The 21,011-nt window shown below is 53.5% G+C and overlaps 2 protein-coding genes and 1 long non-coding RNA gene across 6 annotated transcripts; 1 reads left to right on the top strand and 2 right to left on the bottom strand.

Annotated features, from left to right (window-relative positions):
- The first annotated feature begins 5,704 nt into the window (after nt 1-5,704).
- On the top strand, nt 5,705-13,549 carry LOC149523140 (uncharacterized). Of its 4 annotated transcripts, XM_089771433.1 has the most exons (6): nt 5,705-5,848; nt 7,383-7,873; nt 9,592-9,665; nt 10,260-10,328; nt 10,652-10,720; nt 13,139-13,549. In XM_089771433.1, exons 3-6 carry the CDS (start codon nt 9,632-9,634, stop codon nt 13,306-13,308), a joined length of 342 nt encoding a protein of 113 aa, XP_089627559.1. In that variant the 5' UTR covers nt 5,705-5,848; nt 7,383-7,873; nt 9,592-9,631; the 3' UTR covers nt 13,309-13,549. The 4 variants fall into 4 exon arrangements, 2 of the variants coding, with proteins under 2 accessions (XP_089627559.1, XP_089627558.1); XM_089771432.1 differs by having other exon boundaries at nt 7,383-9,665; XR_016347397.1 differs by lacking the exon at nt 10,260-10,328 and having other exon boundaries at nt 7,383-9,665; nt 13,139-13,278.
- On the bottom strand, nt 12,983-14,224 carry LOC149523141 (uncharacterized). The gene is made up of 2 exons (XR_016347400.1): nt 14,068-14,224; nt 12,983-13,274 (listed from the first exon to the last, which is right to left on the bottom strand). It is a non-coding gene; the product is annotated as an uncharacterized LOC149523141 (long non-coding RNA).
- Nucleotides 14,225-14,232: 8 nt separating this feature from the next.
- LOC102443565 (E3 ubiquitin-protein ligase TRIM39-like) lies at nt 14,233-20,302 on the bottom strand. The gene is made up of 5 exons (XM_089771419.1): nt 20,057-20,302; nt 19,022-19,044; nt 17,929-18,042; nt 17,384-17,493; nt 14,233-15,905 (listed from the first exon to the last, which is right to left on the bottom strand). Exons 1-5 carry the CDS (start codon nt 20,096-20,098, stop codon nt 15,346-15,348), a joined length of 849 nt encoding a protein of 282 aa, XP_089627545.1. The 5' UTR covers nt 20,099-20,302; the 3' UTR covers nt 14,233-15,345.
- Nucleotides 20,303-21,011: the final 709 nt, after the last annotated feature.

The following is a 21,011-nucleotide window of genomic DNA, read 5'->3' on the forward strand; positions in this document are numbered from 1 at the left end:
TCGGCTGAACCTGTTCAGGATTTTGCAACCAAAGAGTTTTCTTTGCCCAGCCCCAAACTGGCAGGTAGAGCAGATAGAGCTGCAGGCTCCCTAATCCCCTGACAGACACAGGGAGGCATGTGCTGGATGGGGCCAGTTCCACGGACAGAGAGTGAGGCGAGACCCTGGTGGGTGTGAGGTGGGGCAGTGTCACTGAAATCCCTAAGCCCAACCTCCCAGCTGGTAAAATGAGCCAGCATCCTATTGGGATCAGATCCCCACCTCTGATTGGTTTTGTCTGATGATGGAGTTGCTACCAGTGATCCCTTGCCCCAGGGACCAATTCCTCCCTCACCCCCACTGGTTATACACCATGTTATTGTGTAATACTGATTGTTATTATTCTGCATGGTCCCATTAGCCCTATAAATGCCGAGAGCTGGGCAGGATTCAGACAAGATTAATAAGATCTTGTGGCAGTGAGTTCCACAGGTTGGCAGAGCCTTGTATGAACATGTATTCCCTATGCCTGCTGCCCTTTCCAGGCTTGCTTTCAGATGCAGGTTTTGGAGGGAAACAGACTCGACAGCATCCGCCCCTTTAGTGGAAATGTCTTTTCGGTCAGTCAGTCCCCCAGCAAATGGTTCCCTAGTCAAAGGCAGCTAAACACACGGTCCCTTCCCCCCTCCAGGCCGTTTGGCCGATTGGGGAAGTATAAGAAGGGAATTGCCACACTTCTGCTTTTGGCCTCATCACGTTGCAAGGGCAGGAATGCAGGAGACCCACAACACAGAGCTGGAGACTAATACAGGGTGGGGGAGGGCTGTAAGGGTGGGGAATTGCTCCGTAGCCCCCAATTTTGTGTCATAAAATGGTCCAAGGCAAGGAATGCAGGAGGCAGAAGTTACAGCAGTTTCTCCAGGGAGTCTCCAGCGCACACAGGGACTTGGGTCCTCCCCTGCCCAGCCCCTTGTACCAGCCCTGCCCCCTGCCTGGGGGTGTGAAATGCCTCCGAGTTAGAATTCTCCTCTTGCTACCTCTCACCTGCCTCCCCACCAGCCACCTGGCAGCTACGCCCGGACTGGCCATGCCAGTGAGTCGCTAGGAACGCTGTGGGGGACCCGGCTTGGGGACCGATGTCCGAGCCTGGGCAATTGCTGGCCCTGGCTCTCCCAGCCAGGCCCATGGGCCACATGGCACTGCACAGACCTTCTGACGGGTCTGCAGCTTGTGCTGCATCCACACTGCAAAGTGACAGGTCTGGAACCAGAGTCACACCAGTCAAGGACACAGGCTCAGACCCGTGCAGAATCCCGGGCGCTGGCTGAGCTGAGTCGGCCTGATCTGTGTGTGGATGAAACCAGGGCCTGGTCTCACACCGGGGCTGCCTGTGCTGTGTGGACATATCCCGGAGAGTTGTTTTCTCCCACCAGGCAGGAGCACAAGGGAAGATCTTAGATGTGGGTCCCTGCCTAGAGCTGCCCCCAGCCCCTCCCCCGCACAGTGACAGAAACAGCCCCCTCCCTTCACAGCGCCCCTGCCCCGGGGTATTTGTCTGCCCCCCCCCCCCCGCTCCACCCGGCTTTGCAGATGGGGAGGAATTTCATTTGCAAACCAGGTCACAGATCCACACAGCAACCATGTCCCCTGCCACAGGGGCTGCACCCACTTAGAGGAACCTATTGTACACCCCTGCCAATATTCCCCCCAATCCAGTGGGTCTCAAGTTAGGGGTCAGGCCCGGGGTCTTGTGGCTGAGCAGTAAAGGTTGGGGGTGGAGGGAGAGCAAGGCAGCTCTTTACTGGGGCAAGAACCCACCGCTCTGCAAAAGAACCCGTGGAGGCCGGTTGCCCGGAGTTTTGTGGGACTCTTGGAGGCAGATTCCCATGACATGACGTGGCCCATCAGTACCCAGTTCTGCTGCTCTGTCCAGGCACCTAGTGGTGTGTGCCTCACACAAACACAAGGCAGCCCTCTGCAAACCCCGCCCTGCAAGCCCAGTGTGGGACAGAGTGAGGATTGTGTCCACTCTTGCGGTCCTGCGATCACTCTGGTCTGGCAGTCGCTTTGTTGTGCTGCGTGTGATTCCTAATGCCCTAGACTGCACTGGAGGGACTCTGTGTGTGTGTGTGTCTGTGTGGGCGTGGGCCTCAGTTTCCCTGGCCCTGCGGCACTAGCTGCATGAGGAGCAGGAGGCTGGGCATGGCTCTCTGTGGAAGTATGTTCAGTCTCTCCCGGCCTGAGGCCCAGGTGACAGCAAATAACGTGTGTGTGTGTGTCCGTCCATCTGTCCGTCCGTCCATTTGTTCAAGAACTCCTCCTAAATGCTAAGAGCTAAGACCAACAGATTCCACTTCCTCCTCGTTTTCACCACATGATGCGTTTTGCTTCCTCCCTGGGCTGAATGGAGAAGCTATCCAGTTGCAAAACCCAGGGCGAACTGTACCCTTCCCCCCACTGCAGCACACCCAGGGAGTGTTCGCAGCAGCCTGGCCCTGAGTCCCTCCTGCAAACACAAACTTTTTCTGCACCCCACGTCAAACACCCCACTTACAGCTCTGTCCAGTCAGTGCGGACCCAGACACATCACCCTGATGACTCCACTCACTGGGCCTGAGGACCTTTGTGCTGCTCCTGTGGTCTGCTTGCTCCTGCCAGCCACCCCACTGGCCACCCACTGCTGCTCTTAATGGCCACCCACTGGTCGCTCCTGCCAGCCACTCTGCTGGCTGCCTGCTCCTGCCAGCTGCCCTGCTGGCTGCCTGTCACTGCTCCTACCGACTGGCTGCCAGTCACGATGGCTGTCTCTACACTGGACCCCTTTTCCGGAAAAGGGATGCAGATGAGACAAGTCGGAATTGCAAATGCCGCAGGGATTTAAATTTTCCCCGCTTCATTTGTATAAACATGGCTGCCACTTTTTTCTGGCTCGGGGCTTTGCTGGAAAAAAGCGCCAGTCTAGACAGGGATCTTTTGGAAAATAAAGCCTTTTCCGAAAGGTCCCTTATTCCTGATTTTAAGAGGAATGTTTATACAAATGAAGCGGGGAAAATTTAAATCCCCACTTCATTTGCAATTCCGACTTGTCTCATCTGCATCCCTTTTCCGGAAAAGGGGTCCAGTGTAGACACAGCCGATGTGTCTGGCTCCAGGCCAAACTAGTGACTTCAGTTCTTAGTTATTTCAGCTCTTAGCTACCACTTAGGCTGGCCAAAAGATTCCAGCTTCCACTGGAATAACAAAGAGTCTCCTTATGGAGTCTGCTTTAGGTCTATCCATAGAAGAGGAGGGAAAGGAGACAGCTTGAACCAGTCTTACAGTTCATGGCTGGCAGACTGACTAGTTGAAGCCCCTTGCCCCCCAACTACATCCACTTGAGTCTGGAAGGGGAAGGCTTGTCCATCTGAGACTCTTTACAATGACAGTATCTTTTCCTGCAAGCACTGGTGTAATATTTTACAGTTCCTACATTTAGGGCTAATGTGGTTTGTGACCCTATTACAGCAACATTAGTTATAATACACCACATTCTATTCCAACACTGAATGAAGATAATAGTAGGGTGTTTTGAGTGGTGTCAAACTATTTATCTTAACGGATGGGAAATGACTGTGTAGGAAGGAATATGGCAGAAAGTGATCTAAGAGTCACAGTGGACCACAAGCTAAATATGAGTCAACATCGTGACACTGATGTAAAAAATGCAAACTTCTTCTGGCCCGGGGTGTATAAGGCAGTACAAGATTTCTGTGAATCATGCCCCGAAGGTCAGTGGACTCAGTCTCGGTTAGGACCCAAAGCTCCCTTAGTGCCTTTGCCTGTCATTGGGGTCCCCTTTGACTGGATGGACCTAGATTTAGAGGGACCCTTAGAATGCTCTAAGGCAGACTTCCAATATATACTTGTCATTGTAGTTTATGCCACACAATATCTGGAAGCCACACCCTTAAAAAACACTATGGCACCTATGATTGCTACTGAGTTAGTAAAGAACTTTGCTCGGGTAGGGATCCCTAAGGAGATTTTGACGGATCAGGGGACTAATGTCTCCTCCCGATTAATATGCGAGTATGTAAGCTACTGAAACAGCCCTCTGCGAACATTGCGAACATCCGTGTATCACCCATAAACAGACGGTTTAGTAGAATGCTTTAACTGAACCCTTAAAACCACGCTCTGGCAATTTACAGAGGACAACCCTCATGAATGGGATAAATTATTGCCCGCTTTACTGTTTGCTGTGAGGGAGGTGCCACAATCATCAACGGGGTTCTTCCCATTTGAGCTCTTGTATAGTTGGCAGCCCCGGAGAATCTTAGCCTTCATTAAGGAAACCTGGAGGACCAGGAGACAAGGGTGCAGTGGTCTGTACCATACGTCCTCCGGTTGAGGGGGAAGTTGCAGTGGTTAGGGAAATTTGCTAGGGTGAATTTGTTGCAAGCACAGAGTCGACAGGCCTTATTACAACTGGGAGGCCAAACTGAGGGAATTCAAACTAGGGACAGGGTACTCCTGTTGTTATCCACGAAGGAGTCAGAATAGTTGGCAAAGCGGCAGGGCCCCTTTGAGATCATTCGAAGAGCAGGGAATGTGGTTTACGAAGTGCATTTAGTGGGGAAAAGAAAGGGATTACAGGTTTATTATGTTAACTTGTGAAAAAAGTGGAAGCCCTGTGAGACGCGGGAGACAGAGCAGAAGTACAGAATATGCTGAGATTAGGTGTGATTGAGGAATCCCGTAGTGACTGGAGGAGCTCGATAGTGCTGGTATCTAAGCCTGACTGAACCGTTCACGCCTGTGTAGACTTTAGGAAAGTTAATGTGCTCTCTCACTTTGATGCCTACCCTATGCCCCAGGTAGATGAGCTATTGGAGAGGTTAGAGTGGGCCCAATACACATCAACATTGGACTTAACAAAGGGGTACTGCCAAATCCCCTTGATGCCCGCCTCCAAAGAATTGTTCCAATTTAAGGCCATGCCCTTTGGGTTACACGGGGCAGCGGCGACCTTTCAGAGGTTGATGGACCAGGCGTTCCAGGAACACTGTGGGAGGTTACATATCCGCGGTACACAGTGGGGAGGGGGGTTTTAAGGCCCCTGATTAGTAAGATACAGCCCTAGCAGAATACAAAGCACTCACGACGAAAAAACAAGTGCGGCAGTTTTTGGTCTTGGTGGGATACTACCATAGGCTTATACCCAATTGCGCGACCATCACAGCCCCCCTCACTGATAATCGCAACCCAAAAAGGTACCATGGTCAGAACAATGTGAGAGGGCCTTTCAGAGACTAAAAAACTGTTTAACAAGGGCACCGGTACTGGTGCACCCCGATTTCACTAAGGACTTTATTTTACAAACCGACGCCTCGGCCATTGGACTAGGAACCATTCTGGCACAGGAAATGAATGGGGAAAAACACCCTATATATACCTAAGCTGGAAATTGTTTCCTAGGGAGCAGGCATATGCAACGGTGGAGAAAGAAGCACTAGCAGTGAAGTGGGCGATAGAATCCCTGTGATACTACCTCCTAGGAAGTTTCGTTCGGCTGGTGACAGACCTTGCCCCACTTAAGTGGCTGCAGTCAAACCCGCGAGTAATAAGGTGGTACTTGGTGCTGCAGCCATACAAATGTGACATCATGCACCGACCTGGCAAGAGCCATAGTAACGCTTGAGACTGCTCTTCCATAAAAAGCGGAATAGCAAACAAGCCAACTTCCTTTTTTTTTAAACCTGCTGAATCACTGGAGATTATGTACTTATAACAGCTCTCCTTCCCTAATTTAGTGTGTCACTAAGAGTCAGACACACTCAAGAGCCAGAAATCCAAGGGAAGGCGAACAATGATCAGCCCTGCCAAGCCGGTAAGCAGAATTACTGGAGGTTGTGTGAGGGACAGACCTGTGTTCTTATTTTAAAAGGGGAGAGGGAAAAAGTTATAGATGATACTAAGGAGTTACAGATGATACAGGAGGATACTAAAGAACTGTGTGACTGTCTGATTCTGAGTGGTAGAGATCACAGGGGCATGGCGAAAAATCAAATGCCTGTATTAGACAGTGGAGAACAGTGCGATGTTTATTGAAACACAGGGAGCAGGGATAGCTCAGTGCTTTGCGCATTGGCCTGCTATGCCCAGGGTTGTGAGCTCAATGTTTACTCAAGTAATTTCTGATCTACCTTTCATGACTGCTTCTTGACTTAGCCTTAAGTAATTCAAGTGACAGTAATTGAGTGATTAAGTTTTAGTGGCTACTATCTCAATATCATCAGGAGAAGTATCATTAAAGTCTAGCCAAATTATAGAGGTAGGGATTTCAAGAGGTGATTTATTGCTCTTTAATGTATTATTCCAATATCTGACAATAACTCAACTTGATTTCTTGATTAGGTCAGGACTGGTATAGTAGATATGTCCCTTAAGTCCTCTGTGATGAAGATGAATGCAAAGAAATCAGTTTTTTTACAGTCTTTACAAGGGTGGAATCAGACACACATTCAGACCACACATTCAGACATTTCTCTGCATCCGCAAAGGCTGGAAATGTCACTTAATAATTTTTAAAAACTTGAAAACTGAGATTCTCCTCTAATTGTTTGCCCTAAGGAGCTGAGCTTCGGAAAACACCAACTATCTAAAATCAGAACTGGCAACAGGGCGTGGGACTTTCCCAGAAGTCGTGGAGATTTTGAAACATCATGATCTATATTGCCGCTAGACCCATCTAACATTACAGCCCCGGTGAACGCTCATGTTCCTTTTAATTTGAACCAAAGCTGTGTCCAAACAGCCCAAATCCCAGTGGAATAGCTGCTTCCTTTCCCTCCCCACACACGCTGAAAGGGGAGGCTCTCCAAACCCACAGCTCTTTCTTGATCATTCACACTTCAGTGTCTGTGTCACCCCCTTCCCTAGATACAGGAGATGAAAGAGAAATCTGGGATAATGCAGGGTTGGTAGGGGAGCCCCACGGTGCTCCTTAAGATGCATGAGGCAACTTCCCATCTTACAGTCATTGTGGCAGGTTCTTTGCAGACCCAAGCAAGAAAAATTAGTCTGCTACTTGGTTTTCATACTTGTGTAACTGCAGCGCCCCCTGTAGATAGCATTGTTAGCTGTTCTTTAGAGTGTAGATAGTTGTCATTTTAACGGTTAGATAGTTCTTCGTTATCTCCCCTCCAAGGGAGGGGTCCCAGTGAGAGGGCAGGTTTTGAGGGGGGGGGCCCTGGTATGGAAAATCTATAAATCTGTCCTGGCTAGAACTGTGCACCTGTCTAAGTCATGAGAGGCCAGGAGTGACTCTGAATGGGACTGGTCCAGACCAAATAAAGGTATAAACAGTATTGTCCTGATTAGGGCCTTGCTGTGTGATCTCAGACTTCTTTTCTTTTTTAAAGTTGAGTCCTTGGGAAGACAAGTTTGGAATGACAGCCTGAGAGTCAATGAGACAGAAACATCCGCCTGTGTCAGCATAATGCCCAAGATAATCACCCCGAGGTGGCAGTGCTACCCCATGCGCCTGAAAAGAATGTCAACCTCGAGGCCTGCTGTTGGGGAAGCCCCCCGTCAGGACCACTCCAGTGAAGGACTCTACATGGGGCAAGAGGGGCAGAGTGCTGACCTGGAACAACACCACCAGCCCTGCCTGCACCATCTCCTTGTCCCCTTCGCTCCCTTGCATCTTGGGAAGAAGGCGACACACACCCCCTGGAGTGGGAATTACAGACTTGTGTGCACCCCAGAACCAAGGGGAGAAGCTGGGACAAGAGCTGTGGCCTAGGAGGGGTGAAGCGCTTGTGGTGGTTCATTTTGACTCGCTTACCCTGGAAGAAGGAGCACAGGTGTTGATGGACGATGTGAAGACAGAATTTACTGCACAACTGTAGAGGTATCTAGGTGGTTTTGGTTGGATGTAGCTTCCCCCCCAATGTCTAGTATGCTCAGTGTGAGTCTCCCCCACAGCAGGGCTCACAGCGCGGGGGGGAGGGGGTTTGCATCCCTTTGGCCCACATGGGTGGTGGGAAAAGAGAGCCAGGGGCTGAGTGTGTTGGTGGGATGAGGCTTTTGGAGCAGAGTTTCCCACAGTGGTCCTTAGAAAAATTTTCGCGTACGAGTCTCGCAAGAGCCGGCTGCGCATGCTCTATACTGCAGATTACGCTATACTGCAGATTACGCATGTGCTATACTGCAGATTACGCATGTACGTTGTGCGTAAGAAGAGGCGGAAGAAGAACTATCGCTGACAGGTAGGGCCAGCAACACTCCTCGGCACATGGTTAAACCCACCATGCAGGGACTGGGGGAGAGGACACAGGGCTACTCACCCGACTCCAGGGCCCCTACGAGCCGAGTAACCCAGCAGGCCTGAGAGGGATCTTCTAACCCTTTTGTGGCTGCTGGGCGCCCAGGAGCAGGCCTGCGCATGCACCGCGCGTCCAGGGCCGGATTAAGGGGGGCCTAGCCGGGCAGCTGCCCGGAGCGCCAACCTATGGGGGGCACCTGATGGCAGCTGTAAGGGGCACCGCATGCCCAGCCGCACGGCCCCCCCCCCCCCTTAGAGCTGCCACCAGGCGCTGCATGGGTGGGACCAGCGGCCGCGTGGCGGCTTTTACAGCTGCCGTCAGGCGAGCAGCGTTGGGGGGGGGTGGGGCGTGCGTTCGCCATGTGCCCGGGACGGAACCGCACTTGCATCGCGCGCCTGGGGCGCAGGAATGGCTTGGGGCGGCCATGGTCACTCGCAAGTGCACATAAATGCCCCGGCGGGCACCATGGCGCCCACGGGCATCACGTTGGGGACCCCTGTTCTAACCTTACCGTTCCCAAACAGAGGTGAAGTAGATACCTTGTGGCGGGGGTCAGGAAACTGCCCAGCGCAGTCGACCGGACCCACTCCTGTTGGCACTGGGGCCTTTGGGAGGACCAGAAACAATTAATGTGCATATTCATCATTTGCTTAATGAATATGCACACGTGCAAATAAATGTTACCGGTCCGCCAAAAGCTTGTGAATGATACTGGGGACCAGTATCAAAAAGATTGGGAACCACTGCTTCAGGAGAAAAACTAGAGAGCAGGGAGGGGGCATTTTTATTTGCTCTAATGTGGGGAGGGGTATGCTCCGGAGGGAGATGCTGCCAGCCCCTGGGTTGGGGGGGCAACAGTTACCCCAGTGGGATGAGACACCTGCTGAGTATATAAAACAGGAGGGGGGCATAAAGGGCGCAGAGACGTTTTTATTACCCCTCTAAGGCAGGGCTGGCCCACAACATTTTAGCACCTGAGGCGGGGAGCTCAAATGACGCCCCCATGTGCCAAAACTTTGGGCCAAAACTTTGAAAGGTCTCAGTTCTGCCTCCTTCCTGTTCTACTCCTCTCCTGGGACCGCTCCGCTACCTACATCTGCACCCTCAGCAGACACAATTTTCTACACTCTGGGTCCTAGTGGTGTCTCCTCCTTCCCTCCCAGTCTAGCACCTGGGGCAGCTGCCTCAGTTCGCCTCATGGTAAGGCCAACCCTGCTTTCAGGGCACTGCAGAGAAGCAGAGGGAAGCTTCATGGCTGTGTATTTAATGGTAATTCCTTAGCTCTCACTGCTAAACCCCACAGCACCTTCTCGACATCTACTGGTACACAGACAGGAACCGTGATGACTTCAGCAGGGAATATTGAAATCCATTTAAGTAAGTAGCAGTTAATGGTGTTGGCAATTCCATCTGTTTTACTTGCGGCCTGTTTTTATAGCACAACTTCATTCTGTGGGGTCTTACCTGTCACCATGGTGGTACTGGGGAATGCAGGGCATAGTATCCAGCCTGTCAGGCTCACAAAAGACCTTCCCCTGCCCCACTCCAACTCTCCTTGAACCAAAGTAAATCAGAAGACAAAAAACACTGAAAAGGCAGGGAAGACACAACTTAAACCCCTCTGAAAGCTTCCCTACCCTCACGTGACCCTGCTGTCCCCACCAACGAGCCTGAATTGGTTCTCGCTGAGTGTGTGTGAATGGGGGTTGGCTGGGTGGATACAGCCAGACACGTCTGAAAGCTTTGGGAGAAGGAACAGCAAAAGCAGGGGGCTAGGCCAAGATTCACTCCGGTTCCTACATTTGTGGCTTTAGGCCTCCTGCCCCATAAAGCTTCAGGGGAAAAAAAGATCCAGCTGCAGACAAGAGCTTTTCCCATTGCACAGGCATCGCAGGGCTCAGAACATCTTCATGGCCACAGAGCCGCTGGCCTGGCCTCGGGTAAACACTTCTGGCTCTTCTCTCCCTCCAGATATAACCATTGTGAGCAGCGGAGGAGGACCTGACACTCTACAGGGATCCATTGCTGGAGCTGTCTTGTGTGAGTGTCTCTCCCAGGGCCATAATTCAAAATGTCCCAGATAGATTGGAGAAATGGGCGGAGGGAAACAGGATGAAGTTGAATAAGGACAAATGCAAAGTGCTCCACTTAGGAAGGAACAATCCGTCTCAGACACACAGAACAGGAAACGACTGTCTAGGAAGGAGTACTGTGGAAAGGGATCTAGGGATCAGAGTGGACCACAAGCTGAATAGGAGTCAACAGGGTGACTTTGTTGCAAAAAAAAGCCAACATGATTCTGGGCTGCATTCACAGGAGTGTTGTGAGCAAGATGTGCACTTCTGGTTCTTCTCTCCCTCCAGATATAACCATTGTGAGCAGCGGAGGAGGACCTGACACTCTACAGGGATCCATTGCTGGAGCTGTCTTGTGTGAGTGTCTCTCCCAGGGCTATAATTCAAAATGTCCCAGATAGATTGGAGAAATGGGCGGAGGGAAACAGGATGAAGTTGAATAAGGACAAATGCAAAGTGCTCCACTTAGGAAGGAACAATCCGTCTCAGACACACAGAACAGGAAACGACTGTCTAGGAAGGAGTACTGTGGAAAGGGATCTAGGGATCAGAGTGGACCACAAGCTGAATAGGAGTCAACAGGGTGACTTTGTTGCAAAAAAAAGCCAACATGATTCTGGGCTGCATTCACAGGAGTGTTGTGAGCAAGACGTGCACTACTCTGCACTGATCAGTCCTCAGTTGGAATCTTGTGTCCATGTCTGGACACCACATTTCAAGAAAGTCGTGGAGAAATTGAAGAAGGTCCAGAGAGGAGTAACAAGAATGATTAAAGGTCTAGAGAACATGTGCGGTTTTCAGGTATCTAAAAGGATGTTACAAGGAGGAGAGAGAAAACTTGTTCACCTTGGCCTCTGAGGACAGGACAAGAAGCAATGGGCTTAAACTGCAGCCAGGGAGGTTTAGGTTGGACATTAGGAAAAAGTTCCTGCCTGTCAGGGTGGTGAAACACTGGAATAAATTGCCCAGGGAGGTTGTGGAATCCCCATCTCTGGAGATATGGAAGAGTAGGTTAGATAAATGTCTATCAGGGATGGTCTAGACAGTATATGGTCCTGCCATGGAGGCATAGGACTGGATTCTATGACATCTCGAGGTCCTTTCCAGTTCTAGTACCCTAGGATTCTATGATTCTGGGACGAGGGAGTTTGCTGAGGAGTGTTTCTGTTCTGTGCTCTCATCAAACACTAGAACTGGCAGGACCCAGCATCATCTAGACCATACTTTACAGGTGTCTCTCCAACCTGCTCTTCAATATCTCCAGGAATGGGGATTCCACAACCCCCCTGGGCAATTTATTCCAGTGTTTCACCACCCTGACAGGCAGGAACTTTTTCCTAATGTCCAACCTAAACCTCCCTGGCTGCAATTTAAGCCCATTGCTGCTTGTCTACACAGACACTCATGTGTGACCCAGGGTGCAGCTCTGTAGGGCCAGACCCAATGTACTGAGTCTGATACTATCACTCAGTTTTAGCCCCACCCTGTGCAGTTGTACCCATGGCTCAGGGGTGCAATGTGGGGGGAATCTTGCTTGGGAATCTAGAGAGAAATGCCACTCCGCCCCCCATCCCTGCTGTAAAGGTTTTGTTGCTGTGGGGCTGAGTGCTGCCCCCTGACTGGTGAATAAGTGATAAACTCCCATCCTGCCCCATCCCGTATCTGCGGCAGGAGGTCTGAAGTCCATCAGGAGAGCTGCACGGGGCAACCTAGGAAAAGAGCGGAAGGGGCTGTGGGTAGGGATGTTAAATATCAATTGACTGAATAGTCAAGTAACTTTATGAATTATTTCTTTGCTTATCAGTTAATTGATTGACTACACTATTCCATCCCTACATTTTTCTCCTTCCAGCTGTGTATGAAGCTGCCAGGTAGCCACCAGAAGCCTGGCTGCACCATGCACAGCTGTTAAAGGGTCTGCAACTTTTTTTTCTCAACAACTTGGCTTTGCCCTTTGCAGTGCAAAAGCCCCAGGCTGGGATAGTAATTGGGGGTGGGTGCTACAGTTTGGGATGAAGAGGAACTTAGGGCTCTGTTTACATTGTGACACTTGATACAGTTATGAGACTTGGTTCTTGAAAAGTGTCCCTGCCAGATGTCCTTGCCCACGTTCTGTGATGTAGTGGGGGCCTCTGTTGACGCCGGGAGTCCCAGGATTCACTCGGATTTGTATTTACTCTGTTGTGCTCTACATGATACTACTGTTGTGTGCAGCTCTGGGGTAACTCTGTTTCTGTGTGGGTGTGGGCCTCAGTTTCCCTGGGCACTGCAACACTAGCTGCATGAGGAGGGGAAGGCTGGGCATGACTCACTGAGGAAGTATGTTCAGTCTCTCCCAGCCTGAGGGCCATTACAGCAGGTAACATGGAAGCAGAACAAAGTAGGAGGAGGGGCTGCCTGGGGGCTGGGCTCAGTGCCTGGGAGTGAGAGTTTAGCTTTCAGCTGGCTGAGGGAAAAGGGAGCCTCACTGCCCTGGGGCGCTAGGGCAGCGGCCCAGAGCTGGGGCTCTGGGTTCCCCATCCCCAAAATGGATGGTACTAATTGCTCTTGGTTCCTGCAACTAGTCTGAACTACTCTGTGGCCCTGCCAATGAATAAACCTTGCACACCGGTCTCCTACTGCTTTTAAACTGCAGAGCTGCAGCGGGGATCTTTATTGATTACTTGTGTTCTTGGTACAAATTATAGATTAGTCAATTACCTCCTTCTTAACATCCTTAAGTCGCAACACCTCTAGGAGCTGTCACCTGACTGTATCATTGTGCTCCAATTGCAGATTTCTTCCATGCTTCATTCTCCCTGCACATAATCATCTTCCTCCTGCCCGGGGGAGGTTTTTCTGTAGAACTCTGTGTAGCAGCAGGGGGTCAAAGATCCAGTGACCCGTCGGAGCCCCAGAACGAGCCAACCAGCTGTGATGTGGAGGAGCCAATGGACATTGATTAGGGGATTGTATTTTATAACATTACAATAAACACATAATTTGTGAAAACTGTTATTTGCTCCTATTAAATAAAAACGTAAGGGGAACCTGTACTACCCCGCCGTGGCAATAGCTGGTGATGTCAGCTTTGTCCATAGTGTGGTTTTCTGGCCTGTCTCATGTCTGGTGCACCAGACCACGCAGGCACCCCTCTCCCCCTCCCCAATGCACCCACCCACTGCCCCGCCCCCTCCCCAATGCACCAAGCCCCCACCCACCGCACCGCCCCCCCATCCCCAATGCACCCAGCCCCCACCCACCCACCCCACCCCACTGCCCCGCCCCCTCCCCAATGCACCCAGCCCCCACCCACCGCACCGCCCTCCCATCCCCAATGCACCCAGCCCCCACCCACCCACCCCACCCCACTGCCCCGCCCCCTCCCCAATGCACCAAGCCCCCACCCCACCCCACCCCACTGCCCCGCCCCCTCCCCACCCACCCACCCCACCGCCCCGCCCCCTCCCCAATGCACCCAGCCCCCACCCCACCCCACCGCCCCGCCCCCTCCCCAAAGCGCCAGCCAACAACCCGCGGCACAAACTAATGCAACCGCCGCCCCCCCCAGCACAAGCTGCCCCCCCACGGCGCAGGTGGGGGCGGGGCGCGCGCTGTTTACTTCCGGCTTTCCGGGCTGGACACCGAGCTGCAGCCCCGCCTCCAGCTGAACCGGAACCGGAACCGGAAGCCGCTCTCCCGCCACGTCCGCGCCCTTCCCCCACCTCTGCCGTACAACATGGCGGCGCCCACGGGCGCACCCCCTCCCCCCGCCGCCGCGTGGGGAATGCGCCGCACTCGCCGCCCGCCCGCCAGGGCCGCAGAGCGAGCGGGCCGCATTGGCGCCGCCATCTTGGAGACAGGACGGCCACGTGACCTACCCGCCCCAACCGCCGCTCCGTTCAGTACCACGTGGCGCTCCGCAGCCAATCAGAGATCCCAGGGGAGACTGTCCCATAGTGAGCCGGGTGAGAGGGGGGAGAGATAGCTGGAAGAAACCATTATTGTAACAGAAATAACGATGGCGTTAATTGACAACATGAGCAGTCAAAAGGGTCACAAGGCCCCGCTCACTTCTGGGTAGATTTAGCGTGAGGCGTTTTTCCCACAGCCCCGAGCCACAGTTGCCATGGCAACGAAGGCCCTGGTGACCGTTGCCATGGCAACGCGGGGTGGTCCAGGGAGGGATGCTTTGACGTGGCAGCATCCCAGCCCCCACCCTGGCAACACCCTGGCCTGTCGCTACGGTTACCAGCCTTGGTGGGGTGTCTTCCTGGAGGAACCCTCCTATGAACGAATCCCTCCTTCCCGCCGATTGCCCCGGGGCAAGCCGGCCGAGCCCCCGACATTGTACACAGCGAGACATTGTAAAAATAATTGTATATCAAATATAAACCATGCCCACAGCAAGACTGGGATCTTTCATCCTGGTGCCAGAGCCAAGTCCAGCACATCTTGTGATAACAGGCAGTTCTCTGGAAAGCCCAAGTTCCCAGGATCTTGCCATGGCAAAAGACACCCACCCCTCACGTAAAACAAAGCTTTTTCTCCCTCATCATGGCATAAAAATGGGACCTCTCCAGTCTTAGGAACCAGAAGAGCCTAGTCCTCTATACGCCAGAACTGGGATTTTCATATCATGGGAAATGCAGCCATTTCAGCATTCACTTTCGCTCCAAACAGGAATGATTTTTTAAAAATTTAAAATTTCTTACAAGACAACTATTTTTTTAAAATGGGTGCACTCCATCGCAATGTGTCATCTGATAAAATCCAAATATTTCCTTGGGAGCTGGACTTTAAAAAAAAATTAAAAATGAAAAGCTTTACATTGAAACCGGAAACATTCCTTTCCGCTCACATTGACACTGGTTCAGCCGGGGAAAATCTGAACGCAGCACTGTGAGGGCATTACAACGGGATGTTTGGCGGCAATGCAGATGCAAGCGATGCGCCGGTGCTCAGTCCATACTGGGGGAAGTGGAAGGCACCCTGGAATCAAATTATTGGGGAAAGGTCTGTTCCATTAATGGAGGCCACCCTTCCAACGCAGACCTATTAATGACCAGTGGGGTCGTCTTGTCCTTGAGGTAGAAGAAGGGGAAGATTTCCTCCGTGAAGGAGGCAGTGAAAGTGTAGAGATGGGCAAAGGCGTCAGCGTTGTAAAAGGCCACCTGCCCTTCCGTGCAGTCCAGGTAAATCCCAACTCTGCGAAGCCTCTTGCTGCTGTGCACACGGGCCAGGCAGGTCCCGAGAGCCCAGTATTTGCCCATGTGCAACTCCACAGTCCAGAAGCCATGCTCAGGTTTGAGGTAGAGAGGCCCCTTCCTCTTCACTGACTTGCTCGCCACCCCCACAGCCCAGCCACCAGCGTCCCCCACCTCCACTTCCCAGTAATATTGCCCAGATGAGAACCCCTCGCTGGCCAGCACACAAGGGTCAGTGTCGAATCTCTCGCACGTGCTGGGCAGGTCCTTTTGCTCATCTCCTAGTTTCACGCTCCTCCCGTCGCTGGAGAGGATGAGCTTAGGGTTGGCTGTTTTAGGATCCAGGGTCACCTCCACTGGAAAAAGAGAGAAAGAGAATCTGGGTGGATGGATGGGTCTGCGGCGGGAGAAAAGATGGGAGGGAGGGATGGATGGATGGACAGACAGATAGATAGATAAAATTAGATTAGATAGATAGAGGGGGTGTGTTGGGATAGATAGATAGATAGATCGATAGATAGATAGATAGATAGATAGATAGATAGATAGATAGATAGATAGATAGAGGGGGTGTGTGGGGATAGATAGATAGATAGATAGATAGATAGATAGATAGATAGATAGATAGATGGATGGATGGATGGATGGATGGGTGTGGGGGGCGATAGATAGATAGAAAGAGGGTGTGTATGGGGTTAGATTAGATAGAGTGTGTAGATCTGGGCTGGGGAAAGAGATAAGATCAGACCAGTGCAAGGAGGGAAACATTACTAAAAGAAATGAATATGCCACTAAGTACCCTCCCCCCCTCCCCCCGAGTGTTTCAGAGTTTTCTGAGTGGGGTGACTGGCTGACTCAAGGAATGCGGGGAATGGGACATGGGCGCTTTCACCTCAAGGGGCTGCCAGCTCTGACTAGGCGCCAGGGAGAAAGACCGTGGGGCTCACGGGGCCTTTTCTCTCCCGGGTTGTGTAGCTCTAATCGGGCCCCAGGGTTGGGTGGGGGTGGGGGTAGGGGGCTGGCTGACTTGGGGACACAGGGCCTTTCCCCCAAGATGTCGATTCCAGAATGGCTCGGCTGGCAGTGACTTGAAATCTGTCCCACTGACTGTTTTAATGACACGGGTGAGATAAGCAGGGTGGATCAGAGCGGCCAGGCTGGGTCAGAGCAAAGGCCCATCCAGCCCAGTGTCCTGTCTGTCTACAGTAGCCAAGGCCAGGTGCCCCAGAGGGAGGGAACACAACAGGGAATCACCAAGGGATCCCTCCCCTCTCGCCCATTCCTAGCTTCTAGTTGTCAGAGGCTAGGGGCTCCCAGAACATGGGGTTACATCCCTGCTCATCTTGGCCAATAGCCAGTGCTGGATCTTTTCTCCATGACAGTATCTATCTTTTTTATCCTGTTATAGTTTTGATTTGCACAGCATCCCCTGGCAAGGAGTTCCACAGGTTGACTGTGCACTGTGTGGAGAAATACTTCCTTTTGTTGGTTTTAAACCTGCTGGGTGACCCATGGTTCTTTGTCACGGGAAGGAGTAAGTAACACTTCCTGATTCACTCTTTCCACACTGGTCATGATTTTACAGATCTGTCATCACCTTCCCCTCCCCACCGCCGCCCCCAAATTGTGACTCAGTCTATCCCCACACATTTCCTTCTACTGACCCTCACTGGGGCTGCCGCTATCCCTGAAAGTCTCTTCGGGACAGATCCACAGCTGGTGCAAATTGCCACAGACAGCAAAGTGCAGCCAGTTTGCTCCAGTGCAGCAGGACCCTAACCCTGCCTAGCCACATCGATGAGGGGGAGAGGGATAGGACTTGCTCCTGCTTCACCTCTGTAATGATTCATCTGTATCTGCTGGACGCTGCTCGGCCAGGGCAGCCAGCAGTTGCATGGCTCCGGTGTCTGCGAGCGGGCTTCTGAGGGCTTCCTGCTGTCTGATCTGCAATGCACCGAGAGAGGCGCAGTTAGAGATCTTGGGAGACTGGGAGCGCGGCCCCGGCTACCTCCTCCCCTGGGCTGTGTTTCTTCCCTTGGGACAGCGACCCGACCGGGCTCCGTGCTGCTCTCCAGACCAGCTCCACAGTGAATAGGAGCCCAAGTCAGACCTCTGCTGTGAACAGCGAGGAGGAGGGGGGTGGGACAGAAGAGGAGGCATATGGGGGCCGGGTGACTGGGAAGACCACTTATGCTATGCGCCAGGACCGGTTTGAGATTCCAGCGCTCCCTCGTCAGTCCTAGAAGCCAACAGCAGGAGAGCCCAAGGCAAGGGAAGGAACCTTGGGAACAGGTTGAAACCCTCAAATTAGCAGGATGAAGGTAATGTTCAATAATGGACTCCTAGGTGAAGAGGAAGTGGTACTACAAAGAGAGCTACCGTTCCTGTCTGCTTTCCATTGTAGAATTAGGTGGAGCAATTTGTCCCTTTGGATCTTCCGGGGAGCTCTCAATGAAACGCGAAGGTATTCTGCAACTCCTCTCAAATCTCTCCCTAGGAAAGATTCATTTACCAGCTCAGCAAGGCTAGAAGGACAGGTAGGCTGAAAGGGTGCTGGTGGTGTTTACTTACTCACTACAAAAATATCCCAGTGGTTATAGCTTCCTGCTGTGTCCTGCATAACAACTGTTGCTACCAGGATGGAGGTGGGGACGCTGTCTGCTGACTGTGAACAGCCAGCCATGAGGGCTGTCAGACAAGCTCAGCCAGGCACAGTGAGCTACAGCAGTGGGCTGTGCTCAGCCAGGCACCGCAGTGTGGGGACCTGTCGGGAGCTGTGTGGTGCTGGCGGCACATCTGAGCACATCTGCCCGTGCCGCTATTAATGCTGGGCTGCTTGCTGTGCACTTACGACAACTGCAGTGTCTGGGGTTAAGTCGCTGGGTAGCTCTTCCTCTCCGAATTCGCTGGTGGGCCACAAGACATTTCACTTATGGTGACTGTCTACGGGCATGCCCTCCCCACTTCCCTACAGCTCCCACTGGCCCTGGGAGGTTCCAGCCACTGCTTCCTGCAGCTCTCATTGGCTAGGAACAGCAAACTGGGGCCAGGAGATGCTGGAGTGGGGCTGTGCCCATGAACGGTCACTGTAAACAAAATCTCCTGCAGCCTGCCAGTGGATTGCCCCAAGGATGTGTGAGGGCAACTTGGCCGGGCAATGCTCCGCCCGCCACGCCACACCAGCATGGAGGGCGGACGCCGCTCCCGGGATCCCAGCCCAGGATCCGCACAGCTCCGCAGCCCTGAAGGGCAAGAGGCGGGTCTGCATCAGGGGCTTTCAGCCAGCCAGACTGTGCTCATCCGTCCATCCACCCCCTCTAGCTGTCGGTTCCCTCCTCCGGAGCGTCTGGGCAGAGTCCCCAGGGAAAGGGGCTTTCCAATGCCAGAGGGAAGGAGCCAGGCCTCTGTTTAATGAGGCTGGTAGGGGTTGCTTGTATTAAAGGCGCTGCAGCCCGAGGGGGGGGGCCCTTACCTGCTGGAGGGGATGTTTTCATCCTGCACCAGACAAGAGAGAAAGAGAAAGGGGTTGGGGGGGGGTTACGTTGTAGGGTTACTATTCAACATGTTCAGTAAAATCCTCCACGCCCCTCTGGCCCTGCCTCTCTCAGGGCGTCCAGTGTCTGAACAGGAGGAGAGAGACCCCCTCCTGCGCCCTGCACCTCCGGCCACTGCTGCTGCCCTGGGGCTTTGGGACCAGCCCTGCCTGCCCAAGGAGAGCGCCCCCTGCTGGACCCCTCCCTGCAGCACCAGCGTCCCCTAGTGCCCCACTGAGCCATTGGGGCCAGCCCTGCCTGCCAGGGGAGAACGCCCCCTGCTGGACCTCTCCCTGCAGCACCAGCACCCCCTAGTGCCCCACTGAGCCATTGGGGCCAGCCCTGCCTGCCAGGGGAGAACGCCCCCTGCTGGACCTCTCCCTGCAGCACCAGCACCCCCTAGTGCCCCACTGAGCCACTGGGGCCAGCCCTGCCTGCCCAAGGAGAGCGCCCCCTGCTGGACCTCTCCCTGCAGCACCAGCGCCCCCTAGTGCCCCACTGAGCCATTGGGGCCAGCCCTGCCTGCCGGGGAGAGCGCCCCCTGCTAGACCCCTCCCTGCAGCACCAGCGCCCCCTAGTGCCCCACTGAGCCTTTGGGACCAGCCCTGCCATCCAGGGGAGAGCGCCCCCTGCTGGACCCCTCCCTGCAGCACCAGCGCCCCCTAGTGCCCCACTGAGCCTTTGGGAACAGTCCTGCCTGCCAGGGGAAAGCGCCCCCTGCTGGACCCCTCCCTGCAGCACCAGCGCCCCCTAGTGCCCCACTGAGCCATTGGGGCCAGCCCTGCCTGCCGGGGAGAGCGCCCCCTGCTAGACCCCTCCCTGCAGCACCAGCGCCCCCTAGTGCCCCACTGAGCCTTTGGGACCAGCCCTGCCATCCAGGGGAGAGCGCCCCCTGCTGGACCCCTCCCTGCAGCACAGCTGGTGTCTCCCCTAGCCCCTTGGGTCTGGGCTGTGACACTGTCTCACCATCTCACCTGTAGCTTTGGGCCTGGCTCCCTTGGGCCGGTCCCCTCCATCGCCTGCAGCTTCTGGCAGATCCTCTGCTGCGCAGCCCGCAGGAAGTGGAGAAGATGCTGCAGTGCAGACAGTGGGCTGTTAGCGGTGCCCACTCGGGGGCGTCAGTGCTCCCCAGGGCAACACCCTACAGAGGCCGTGGGACAAGGCTGAGGAACTGGGGTGCTGCCAGAGCTACCTCCCCAGCTTAGAACTGGGAATTCAGCTGCCCAAGTTGTCAGGGGAAGGGCCATGGGGTGGGAGATGGGAGATGAAGAATCCCAAACCCTGTTACAGGCTGGGGACCGACTGGCTAGGTAGCAGTTCTGCAGAAAAGGACCTGGGGGTTACAGTGGATGAGAAGCTGGGTATGAATCAACAGGGCGCCCTTGTAGCCAAGAAGGCTAATGGCATATTAGGGTGCATTAAGAGGAGCATTGCCAGTAGATCCAGAGATGTCATTATTCCCCTTTATTCAGCTCTGGCGAGGCCACATCTGGAGTATTGTGTCCAGTTCTGGGCCCCCCACTACAGAAAGGATGTGGATACATTGGAGAGGGTCCAGCGGAGGGCGACCAAAACGATTAGGGGGCTGGAGCATATGACCTATGAGAAGAGGCTGAGGGATTTGGATCTGTTGAGTCTGCAGAAGAGCAGAGTGAAGGGGGATTTGAGAGCAGCCTGCAACTTCCTGCAGGGAGGTTCGAGAGAGGCTGTTCTCAGTGGGGGCAGATGCAGAACAAGGAGCAATGGGCTCAAGTCGCAGTGGGGGAGGTTGAGGTTGGATATTAGGGAAAACTCTTTCCCTAGGCGGGTGGGAAGCGCTGGGCTGGGTTCCCGAGGGAGGGGTGGAATCTCCGTCCCTAGGGGTGTTTCAGTGCCGCCTTGACACAGCCCTGGCTGGGATGATTGAGTTGGGTGGGTCCTGCTTTGGGC

The sequence above is a fragment of the Pelodiscus sinensis genome, chromosome 19 (genome assembly GCF_052426305.1).
Source record: "Pelodiscus sinensis isolate ZL-2025 chromosome 19, ASM5242630v1, whole genome shotgun sequence".
NCBI classification, from domain to species: Eukaryota; Metazoa; Chordata; order Testudines; family Trionychidae; genus Pelodiscus; species Pelodiscus sinensis.